Here is a 12,319-nt window from a genome sequence, read left to right as displayed (position 1 = left end):
TAAGTGAGAGGGACATCACTTGTGCCGATGGAAGCCGTGTCCAGAGGGGCCGACCTAAGAAAAGCCATATGTCAACCATACAGCACAAGGTTACAGTTCTGTATATAGATTAAATCTACATAAACAGTTGAGTCACTTTGTAAATACATGAATGAACATCTTGTATTATACTCCAGAGCTGCACTCACTATGACTGTGTACATACATTACTTATCCTGTACTGATCCTGAGTTAGATCTTGTATTATACTTCAGAGCTGCACTCACTATTCTGCTGGTGGAGTCACTGTGTACATACATTACATTACTTATCCTGTACTGATCCTGAGTTACATCCTGTATTATACTCCAGAGCTGCACTCACTATTCTGCTGGTGGAGTCACTGTGTACATACATTACATTACTTATCCTGTACTGATCCTGAGTTACATCCTGTATTATACCACAGAGCTGCACTCACTATTCTGCTGGTGGAGTCACTGTGTACATACATTACTTATCCTGTACTGATCCGGAGTTACATCCTGTATTGTTCTCCAGAGCTGCACTCACTATTCTGCTGGTGGAGTCACTGTGTACATACATTACATTACTTATCCTGTACTGATCCGGAGTTACATCCTGTATTATACTCCAGAACTGCACTCACTATTCTGCTGGTGGAGTCACTGTGTACATACATTATATTACTTATCCTGTACTGATCCTGAGTTATATCCTGTATTATACTCCAGAGCTGCACTCACTATTCTGCTGGTGGAGTCACTGTGTACATACATTACATTACTTATCCTGTACTGATCCTGAGTTATATCCTGTATTATACTCCAGAGCTGCACTCACTATTCTGCTGGTGGAGTCACTGTGTACATACATTACTTATCCTGTACTGATCCTGAGTTACATCCTGTATATACTCCAGAGCTGCACTCACTATTCTGCTGGTGGAGTCACTGTGTACATACATTACATTACTTATCCTGTACTGATCCTGAGTTACATCCTGTATTATACTCCAGAGCTGCACTCACTATTCTGCTGGTGGAGTCACTGTGTACATACATTACATTACTTATCCTGTACTGATCCTGAGTTACATCCTGTATTATACCACAGAGCTGCACTCACTATTCTGCTGGTGGAGTCACTGTGTACATACATTACTTATCCTGTACTGATCCGGAGTTACATCCTGTATTGTTCTCCAGAGCTGCACTCACTATTCTGCTGGTGGAGTCACTGTGTACATACATTACATTACTTATCCTGTACTGATCCGGAGTTACATCCTGTATTATACTCCAGAACTGCACTCACTATTCTGCTGGTGGAGTCACTGTGTACATACATTATATTACTTATCCTGTACTGATCCTGAGTTATATCCTGTATTATACTCCAGAGCTGCACTCACTATTCTGCTGGTGGAGTCACTGTGTACATACATTACATTACTTATCCTGTACTGATCCTGAGTTATATCCTGTATTATACTCCAGAGCTGCACTCACTATTCTGCTGGTGGAGTCACTGTGTACATACATTACTTATCCTGTACTGATCCTGAGTTACATCCTGTATATACTCCAGAGCTGCACTCACTATTCTGCTGGTGGAGTCACTGTGTACATACATTACATTACTTATCCTGTACTGATCCTGAGTTACATCCTGTATTATACTCCAGAGCTGCACTCACTATTCTGCTGGTGGAGTCACTGTGTACATACATTACATTACTTATCCTGTACTGATCATGAGTTACATCCTATATTATACTCCAGAGCTGCACTCATTATTCTGCTGGTGGAGTCACTGTGTACATACATTACATTACTTATCTTGTACTGATCCTGAGTTACATCCTGTATTATACTTCAGAGCTACACTCACTATTCTATACCGTGAACCTACCTGTTGCATTATGACGGATTTTTGACAATCTTCTTGTTTAGTTCTTCGATATGATTTGATTTCTGACCAGTCTCCCCCTGAATCTCACATCTAGGTTTCCAGAAGCAGATCGACCCGAATATCTTCAAAGATTTCTATAACTGCTGGAAGGAAACGGAGGCAGAAGCAGAAGAGGTTAACCTCCCTTCTGTGGTCGCAGAGAACCTGGATCAGAATGAGTTTGTGTATAAACTTTCCAGCTCGGTGAAAACCAACCTCGGCGTGGGGAAAATCGCCATGACCCAAAAACGCCTTTTCCTCCTGATAGAAGGAAGACCGAGTTACGAGGAAATCGCCGTCTTCAGAAACATAGAGGTGAGTAGTCTTCTCCAGGTTTAGGAATGGCCTCAGTGGTGGCTATGGGGGCCCCATCCCGCTTCCTTATGGGTAGTATAAATCTATGCAGGATCCCCTCTTCGCAGGCACCCCAACATGAGCAAACAAAGGAGGAAAGAACTAACCAGAGGGTTACACCAACTTTCTTTCCTGTAAGGGATGGGGGGGGGTTGGGGGTTGGGGGCCAACAAGCACCTTGCTTTCTTTTCCCAGGATGGAGGAGGGGAGATGGAGTGAACCAGCGCTAGAAGAAGGGACCTCATTTTTGTTATTGAACCCACTTTCCTCCATGTTTGTTCCTGGCACAAGCGAGTCAAATTCCGATCATCTGGCGGCTTGCTGTTTTGTATAAAATATTAGACATTATATTATCCCTTTATTTTATGATACTGTCCCTTTAAATATAATGGAAATAGTCATATATTCGTATTGGTTTTTATATATATATGTATACTCTGACTGCTTCTTGCAGGATGTGAAGATCTCTACTTCGGCCTTCTTGCTCCTGAGGATTCAGACACTCCGGATTAAAGTCTCCACGAGGAAGGACGTGTTTGAAGCGAACCTGAAAAGCGAATGTGAACTGTGGCAACTGATGATCAAAGAGATGTGGGCTGGGAGGAAAATGGCCGATAGTCACAAGGTCTGTATTCATTTATATTGTATTTTAAAGTCTCTTCTACTCTAGATGCTCTTCCTCCTTAGCAGGGCTTTATGGAAAATGAGGCCCTGGCCAACAAATATGCCCACCCCCCCCCCCCCCTCGCCATATTTAGACAGTTGTGTTTGTAATTTTAATATATAATAGAATTGACCCAAAAATGAAACGAAATATTTGAGATGAGGCTATATTAATGCTCCGTATAGGAAAAAAGTTATGATTTCTTACTTTAACAGAAAGACAATATATTGCTTCCTTTATAAGCAGCAGATTGACATTGAGCTGTACACGCATCTAAACCCTTCTCCAGCTTAGATTCACCCAATTACCCTCAACCCAGATTATTAAAGGCACATTTTTACACCGGTTGATATGATCAAAATATTGGGTTTGCAGTATCTTCAAAGGGCGCACTAAACCTAAAGTTGAAATGGCTGATAACAGAAAACAATAGATTGTGTTCAACCGCAGAACAATTGGTCAGAAGAGAAACAAGTCCCTTTAACTGCGGGTCTGTAGGAGCGGAGGTTACTTGTGATGATTAGATCTGCTTTATGTTCTGTTACACAGGACCCTCAGTATGTACAGGAGGCGCTGACAAACGTCCTGCTCATGAACGCAGTGGTCGGAGCTCTGCAGACGGCAAAATCAATCTATGCTGCATCCAAACTGTCTTACTTCGATAAGATGAGGAATGAAGGTGGGAACGTTGGTTTCGGTGGTGCAGATCTATAACATGTGAAGGAGAATCTCCATGATTAAATTGGTTGTCCAGGAGTAGAAAAACAGGTCTACCTTCAGTCCAAAACAGCGCCACACATGTCCACAGGTTGTATGTGGTATTGCAGCTCAGCTCTATTAAATTGAATGGGTCCGAGCTACAATACCACATACAACCTGTGAACAGGTGTGGCGCTGTTTTTTAGAAGAAAGCAGCCATGTTTTCTAATCTTGGACAACCTCTTGAAGTCGGCCATACACATCAGATAGCTGTCGGCCGAGCGTGCATAATATTTCAATAAAGGGTGTTAAACATCTGCTGGAGACCTTGGGTGCCACTTATCTACGAGATTTAGACTGCGACTTGTCCTAACTTGGTTTCCCTTGACAGGAGACATCAGGGATCCGTCGGACTGTCCCAACACATTAGATTGTTGGCACATGCCCTTGCAATTTGTAGAGGTTGGAGCTCCGTTTTCCTGATACAGAGCTCCAAATCCCCTGCTTCTCATCACACAGCCAGAGTTCAATGATAAAATTCATCCTTCCTGTAGCCACCACTAGGGGGAGTGAGTGCAATGGGAGCTGTATAAATCTGTACACTGTGAGCTCCCCCTAGTGGAGGCTGCAACCGACAGAATTTTATACTGTGTGAAGGATTTGGAGCAGTGTGTCAGAAAAATGGAGCTCTAACCCCTTTAAAGATATGTCATGAAATTAATCAGTGCAGAATTATAGATCCAAAATGGTGTTAAAGGGTTATGCATCAGACCACCTTAGAAGATGACTGGTCTCAACCTCCGACTACATGGTGGGTATGGACTCCGAGGCCAAAAGTGTGGGCGGGAAATTGTGAAGTTTTAATTTTAGGTGAAGTTGTCCTTAAAGGATAATTGTCATCCAGCATGAGGTCAGCAGTGTTTATCTCGTCCTGTGTGAGTCCCCGTCATCTCATCCTTCTCTTTGTTGATCCATAGTCTCTACGATTCCAATGACTACTGCCGAAACGCTGAAGCACAGAATTAACCCCTGTGCGGGGGAGACGGTCTCTCAGGCAATAGACGTCCTGCTCTATACCCCCGGTGAGTCCCCTCTGCCATATTCCATCTGCGATTGGGTTTCGGGTAAAATAATTTTTAAAGGAGTCCTCCACCTAAATGTGCTGTATACATCTCTGATTAATGGCTGAGATGGAGAATGGCACCGCCCGACGGCGACAAAGCTGCTCTTCTCTTTCTCTGCTGGCAGCACAGCGACAATCTTGCTTTAAACAGAACTGGGTCAATGTCTGACAGTCCGGTTGCTACAGATTCGCTGCCTAACATCCAGCTGTTTATATAGGGTTGCCAGGCAGCACGTCTGTAGTAATTAGTCTGTCTTCGATTACTCCGGTCTTCATCTCAAGGCAAAACTGTCATTGAATTGAGGGCAGAGAAGTCGGATAATTTGTGATATTTCATTACCTCTTCTAGGACAACTCGATGCCTCACTGGGAGATGACTGGCCCAAACTGTGGTGCGCTCTGGGCGAGGGGAAAGTGGTTGTATTTAACGCCTCCACCTGGTCCATCCAGCAACACTGCCTTAAAGTTGGAAACGCTAAACTGGTGAGCGACCTGGCGGAGTGGGCGCATCTGCGGTGGTCTCAAGGACATAGCCACATACTGTAAAACAATGTAGCTCCACTTATGATCCTCTTAAAATGACATCTACATAGAATATGGAGTAACTTTGCAACTTCTTGGCTTCACTTACCTTGTGCTGATCTTAGGTTATATCCTATGCACTCCAGTCACATGTAAAGCTGCACCAACTATTCTGCTGTTTTCCACCTGGAATCAGTCAGCACTGTACTCTCAGATACACCCCTATTAACTCATTTAGATAACATAACACATTGCACCAGAGGGTGTGACATGTAGATATTTCTACATGTGCCGGCTACCTAACATTTTCCCCAGTGCTCTGCACAGACATTGATTTAGTAAGGAGGAGCAGTGATATGCATTTCATGATCTCAGTTTAGCTATTAGGAGTGTATTTGTCAGCACAGTGCTGATTTTGTCCATGTGGAATTAATAAATTAAAATTGCAGCTCTGGATGTGATTGGAGTATAAGACCTTATATCCCTCAAGAGCAGCACAAGATTAGAAATCGCTCATAATGCCATATTTATGTATGGATGCGGATTAGCCTCATGTGTACATACTAAAGTTGAGTCACTCTGTACATACATTACATTACTTATCTTATACTGATCCTGATTTACAGCCTGTATTATATTCCAGAGCTGCACTCACTATTCTGCTGGTGGAGTCACTGTGTACATACATTACATTACTTATCCTGTACTGATCCTGAGTTACATCCTGTATTATACTCCAGAGCTGCACTCACTATTCTGCTGGTGGAGTCACTGTGTACATACATTACATTACTTATCCTGCACTGATCCTGAGTTACATCCTGTATTATACTCCAGAGCTTGCACTCACTATTTTGCTGGTGGAGTCACTGTGTACATACATTACATTACTTATCCTGTACTGATCCTGAGTTACATCCTGTATTATACTCCAGAGCTGCACTCACTATTCTGCTAGTAGAGTCACTGTGTACATACATTACATTACTTATCTTATACTGATCCTGATTTACAGCCTGTATTATATTCCAGAGCTGCACTCACTATTCTGCTGGTGGAATCACTGTGTACATACATTACATTACTTATCCTGTACTGATCCTTAGTTACATCCTGTATTATACTCCAGAGCTGCACTCACTATTCTGCTAGTGGAGTTACTGTGTACATACATTACATTACTTATCCTGTACTGATCCTGAGTTACATCCTGTATTATACTCCAGAGCTGCACTCACTATTCTGCTGGTGGAGTCACTGTGTACATACATTACATTACTTATCCTGTACTGATCCTGAGTTACATCCTGTATTATACTCCAGAGCTGCACTCACCATTCTGCTAGTGTAGTCACTGTGTACATACATTACATTACTTATCCTGTACTGATCCTGAGTTACATCCTGTATTATACTCCAGAGCTACACTCACTATTCTGCTAGTGGAGTTACTGTGTACATACATTACATTACTTATCCTGTACTGATCCTGAGTTACATCCTGTATTATACTCCAGAGCTGCACTCACTATTCTGCTAGTGGAGTTACTGTGTACATACATACATTACATTACTTATCCTGTACTGATCCTGAGTTACATCCTGTATTATACTCCAGAGCTGCACTCACTATTCTGCTGGTCGAGTCACTGTGTACATACATTACATTACTTATCCTGTACTGATCCTGAGTTACATCCTGTATTATACTCCAGAGCTGCACTCACCATTCTGCTAGTGTAGTCCCTGTGTACATACATTACATTACTTATCCTGTACTGATCCTAAGTTACATCCTGTATTATACTCCAGAGCTGCACTCACTATTCTGCTAGTGGAGTTACTGTGTACATACATTACTTATCCTGTACTGATCCTGAGTTACATCCTGTATTATACTCCAGAGCTGCACTCACTATTCTGCTGGTGGAGTCACTGTGTACATACATTACATTACTTATCCTGTACTGATCCTGAGTTACATCCTGTATTATACTCCAGAGCTGCATTCACCATTCTGCTAGTGTAGTCACTGTGTACATACATTACATTACTTATCCTGTACTGATCCTGAGTTACATCCTGTATTATACTCCAGAGCTGCACTCACTATTCTGCTGGTGGAGTCACTGTGTACATACATTACATTACTTATCCTGTACTGATCCTGAGTTACATCCTGTATTATACTCCAGAGCTGCACTCACTATTCTGCTGGTGGAGTCACTGTGTACATACATTACATTACTTATCCTGTACTGATCCTGAGTTACATCCTGTATTATACTCCAGAGCTGCACTCACCATTCTGCTAGTGTAGTCACTGTGTACATACATTACATTACTTATCCTGTACTGATCCTGAGTTACATCCTGTATTATACTCCAGAGCTGCACTCACTATTCTGCTGGTAGAGTCACTGTGTATATACATTACATTACTTATCCTGTACTGATCCTGAGTTATATCCTGTATTCTACTCCAGAGCTGCACTCACTATTCTGCTGGTGGAGTCACTGTGTACATACATTACATTACTGATCCTGAGTTACAGCCTGTATTATACTCCAGAGCTGCACTCACTATTCTGCTGGTGGAGTCACTGTGTACATACGTTACATTACTTATCCTGTACTGATCCTGAGTTACATGCTGTATTATACTCCAGAGCTGCACTCACTATTCTGCTGGTGGAGTCACTGTGTACACATACGACATTACTTATCCTGTACTGATCCTGAGTTATATCCTGTATTATACTCCAGAGCTGCACTCACCATTCTGCTAGTGTAGTCACTGTGTACATACATTACATTTATTTTTTATTTTTTTTAAATGCATTATTCAGCTATTATAAGTAGCACTAAGTTTCATCTGCCGAAAGTGATGTACCTTGTGTCTCCCCCTAGAGGTGTATGGTGGGAGTTGAGCAGAGTCAGGTGTGGATTGGATCCAGTGACTCCATGATCTATATTATCAATACACACAGCATGTCCTGCAACAAACAGCTGAACAACCACCAGGGGGAGCTAGTGGACATTGTCATGGACAGCAGCGACGGACAGAAGAGGTAATGACCAATTCTCCAATTCTGTGATAAACATGGCGGCATCCTTTGCGTGTTTGTAGAGAATTCTGTGAAGTGACAGGTTCTATACAAGAGACTTCAGCCCATAAACAGAACCAGGTCGCCCCCTGTGGTCTGCGCGCCCTCATTTGCATATGTTGGTCTAAACGTTACGGTTACGAAGATTTGCACATTTTTGACCATTTTTTAAAATTGCATTTCAATAAGAAAATCTGCCTGCGCGGTTCGTTCTCATAGCGGAAAACTGCGCCACATTTGTCCATAATGTCGTAGGAACGTCACCTCCCGTTTTTCTCTTTTTTAAGTCTTCCTCTTTGTGTCTGACTTTCCTCATTGTTTGTTTTTGCAGATTTGCGTACTCCTGCAGCGCGGACGGGAAAGTCATCGTCTGGGACGTCGGCACCTTAAAGATTCAGTACAAGTTCCAGCTCCAGTATCCGGACGTTACGTCTATGAAGATGTACAATGACCTCCTGCTGTACAGTGAGTAGTTCAGGGTCCGGGCCCCTCCGAGCCGTTGTTTCCATTCACATCCAGTTTTCCATTCATCATTCTCTGTATGTAATCATCAGCTGCTATCATTTATATATATTCTCTGCTGCGCCACATTTATTACATTCCATTACATTACATTGTATGAAATAAGTAAAACATGGCTGCTCTCTTCCAGAAACAGCGCCACTCTTGTCCATTGGCTGTGTGGGGTATTGCAACTAAGCTCCATTCAAGTGAACAGCTGCAATACCAGACATAACATATGGACAAGGAGTGGCGCTGTTTGTGGACGAGATCAGTCATGTTTTGCTCTTTATGTATTTCCCCTTACATTTTCATTACAGAGTTTTTTCCTCGCTTCCATTTGCCATATTGTTTTTCATTTTTTAACTCTTTCCAGGTACCAAAGACTCGGTCCTTGTGACCAACAAAAAAAGGGAATACTGCTTAAATCTGGAGATTACAGAGAACCTGCGGAAGATCAGCTCGGCCTTCTACTCCATCCATCTCTTCCCTGAGGTGCGTCACCATGTACGCAGGAAGGGCGAGTACTTGCGGTTTCTTTCTATTTGGTCACTGACCTGTTTCTTTTTTTTTTGTCTTTTTTTTAGAAGTCACAGCTATGGGTGTCGTGTAAAAATGGCAACGAGATCTGTGTATTCGACATGAGGGATTTCTCAAGGCCCCCACACAAGATCCTTCTTCAGGACTGCAACGTCATCACATGTATGCTGAAAGTGAAACAGCAGGTACCGACGGGTCACTTCCAAAAAGTCCACACTCAGCCAAGTGGGTGCAATAGCAGAATTTGTAGTATTTGGGTTATGCGTTAGGGGCCAGCGGCTGTGGGAAACTAGAGATGGACCCCCAACCCTAGCCATCAGCACATCACTTCTTACTCCACTGATCACTTTTAGTACTTAGCCTGTTGAGTGATGTCACTGTTCGGGTGCAGTGACATCACCAGTCTCATCCTGGGTTCTAGGGCACTGCCAGTTCATAAATAAGTAAGAATATCGGCATTCTTTTCTCCAAGAAAATCGGGTTCTCTATTAAAGAGCTGTGAAGCATGATGGGGGTTTTCTTAAAGGGGTTGTTCTAATACACTGTCAGGGTATATGGACGTCACGGGGGTCATCTACTGTTTGGGACCTTCCAGACCTACCGCAATAAGCCTTTCTCATTCAGGAGGACTCCCATGTATTACACGGTAGTCCGTCGACTTGAATTGGCTTCATGAGGGGAGATAGAATAAAATGGAGTTCCCCTTTAATCAGACCTCCTCTTTGTTTTCATAGATCTGGGTCGGCAGCAAGGGAATATCTCAGGGCAAATCGAAAGGGAAGATCTACGTTATCGATGCAGAGAAGAAGACGGTGGAGAAGGAGCTGGTCGGACATATTGACATAGTGAGGTCCTTGTGTTCTGCAGAGGACAGGTATGTCCTAAGCGGTTCCGGGGAACAGGATGGAAAGGTGGCCATATGGAAGGTGGAGTGAAGCCAAGGAGATGTCAGACGTTCTGATGACGTGAATGAGGAGCTGCCCGGGAGATGCCGCAGGTTGGGAGATTTGGCCACAAGGATGGTGGATTGTAGAGAACATTCATCCATTGCACAAACCTTGTCTCCATCTCCGTTTCCAAGCAAAGTCCAGAAGAACAAGGTCCTTGGGTTTGACCTTGGTGGAGGTCGTGTTGGTTTTTGGCCGTGTTGGTTTTTGGCCGTGTTACATGAACAACGGGGCATCAAATATACAGGGTGAGTCACAAGTCAGGAATAGATCACATTAAAGATGGCGGCTCCCAAGATGACGGAGGAGCAGGACAGTTTATATTACGGGTCATGGCTGATGAGATGATCAGATATTTAGGTGGTTCCTGACTTTCGACTCTTCCCGTACAACAACACGTATGGGGAAGAGAGACGACCCAACAACAAGTCTTACGGCACCTCGGAGATGTAGGACAACCTCCAACTGGGTGACCACTCGTCAGCGGGGAGTGATCCTTGTCATAGTGCAATAATTACCCGGACTGATTCCGTTACTGCTCCCTACAGAGAGTAGGGAGGGGATTACACTAACCGGGTCTGGTCTTGTGACTGTATACAGGGGACAGGCAGCTGTATACATGTAAGTGCCTCATATTACAGTGGGTTGGGAATCTTGTGTGTCTGGGGGTGATAACAAATGAGTCAAGAAAAACCTGCTACATCACATAGTGAAAGTCTCCCTGGATGATCCTTCTGTTTTCTGTGAGTCGGGTGCGGCGGCGTCTGCAGGTAGGTGACGTCTACCTATGGCCGCCCATCCTGACTCCTGTGAGGTCACCATGGACGTCCCATGTTTCGATGTATTTTACATATTGTTACATAAGAACCATCAGGTCATCATCATTCCTCACTCTCTTTTCATTCTATTGGTAATTTACGCATTATTGGATTTTGCGGAGTATCGGCCATCGCCAAACTGGAATTCCTATAGTCTGACAAAAATAATAAAAAAGGGTCGACTCCAGTTCTATTTAAAACCAGAGATCACAAACTAAGCTGTTCTGCATCTAACAATCTCAGCTCTGCTGCATCTGACTGCACAGCCTTGCTGCATCTTATTCACACCATGCAGTTTTTTTAATGCAGTTTTTGAAGCCACAACCAGGAGTGGATTGTAAAAGGAAGGGAAGTAAATAAGAAAGACTCTACTTCTCTTTATTTGAATCCACTCCCGTTGTGGCTTCAAAAATGGCATGAAAGAACTGCACCAAAACTGCACTGTGTGAATATACCCTAAGCTGTGCTGCATACGAGATCTCCGCATGATGACGTCCTGACCAAGAAAGTGATGAGATGGTCAAACCTGATAATTTTTCACTTTAAAGGGACTTTCCAGTTTTTTACTGTATAATGAAAAGTCACAGTCATATACTTTTGTTTACTTTCCTTTTATTTTTAGATCTCTGCTTGCTGTCAGTGAACAGGAACATTCCTGTTTATATCTATAGGCTGAAAACCTATTTAGACCTAATACTTCTTACAGCTGAGGGTTTGTTACAATGTTTCCAGTCGATCCTAAACAGCCTGAACTCCAGACTGATACATTTTACTGGTCTTTAACCCCTTCCCGCTCCTTGACGTACTATTACGTCATGGCAGCTGTATCGTTCGCGCTCCATGCCGTAATAGTACGTCACGGGAGTAACGGCCGTTTCGGCCGTCCTCCCGACACATACAGGAGCTGTGACGCTGCTGTCTTGTTCAGCAGCTGTCACAGCTCCTACAGCGGGGACCGATCGCTGTGTCCCCGCTGATTAACCCCTTAAAAGCCGCGTTCTATAGAGATCGCGGCTTTTTAGGGGTTAAGCTGCCATCGCCGGCCTGCTACGCGACAGCGGCCGGCGATGGTGACTATGGCAACCGGACAC

General features: G+C 43.5%; 1 protein-coding gene across 2 annotated transcripts in view; it reads left to right on the top strand.

The window, feature by feature from the left end:
• Nucleotides 1–11,464, top strand: part of DENND3 (DENN domain containing 3) — a 68,078-nt gene extending 56,614 nt beyond the window's left edge. For both annotated transcript variants that reach the window (XM_075825689.1, XM_075825688.1), the window contains exons 14-23: nucleotides 2,009–2,268; nucleotides 2,762–2,932; nucleotides 3,521–3,650; nucleotides 4,648–4,752; nucleotides 5,143–5,276; nucleotides 8,226–8,386; nucleotides 8,754–8,887; nucleotides 9,300–9,418; nucleotides 9,511–9,648; nucleotides 10,198–11,464. In XM_075825689.1, coding sequence (XP_075681804.1) covers nucleotides 2,009–2,268; nucleotides 2,762–2,932; nucleotides 3,521–3,650; nucleotides 4,648–4,752; nucleotides 5,143–5,276; nucleotides 8,226–8,386; nucleotides 8,754–8,887; nucleotides 9,300–9,418; nucleotides 9,511–9,648; nucleotides 10,198–10,398 — 1,553 coding nt within the window. In that variant the 3' untranslated portion in view covers nucleotides 10,399–11,464. The remainder of the gene's footprint in view (nucleotides 1–2,008; nucleotides 2,269–2,761; nucleotides 2,933–3,520; nucleotides 3,651–4,647; nucleotides 4,753–5,142; nucleotides 5,277–8,225; nucleotides 8,387–8,753; nucleotides 8,888–9,299; nucleotides 9,419–9,510; nucleotides 9,649–10,197) is intronic.
• Nucleotides 11,465–12,319: the final 855 nt, after the last annotated feature.

The sequence above is a fragment of the Rhinoderma darwinii genome, chromosome 5 (assembly GCF_050947455.1).
Source record: "Rhinoderma darwinii isolate aRhiDar2 chromosome 5, aRhiDar2.hap1, whole genome shotgun sequence".
In the NCBI taxonomy this organism is placed as follows: domain Eukaryota; kingdom Metazoa; phylum Chordata; class Amphibia; order Anura; family Rhinodermatidae; genus Rhinoderma; species Rhinoderma darwinii.
Note: the sequence above shows the minus strand (reverse complement) of the source record. Positions and strands in the feature narration are given on the sequence as shown.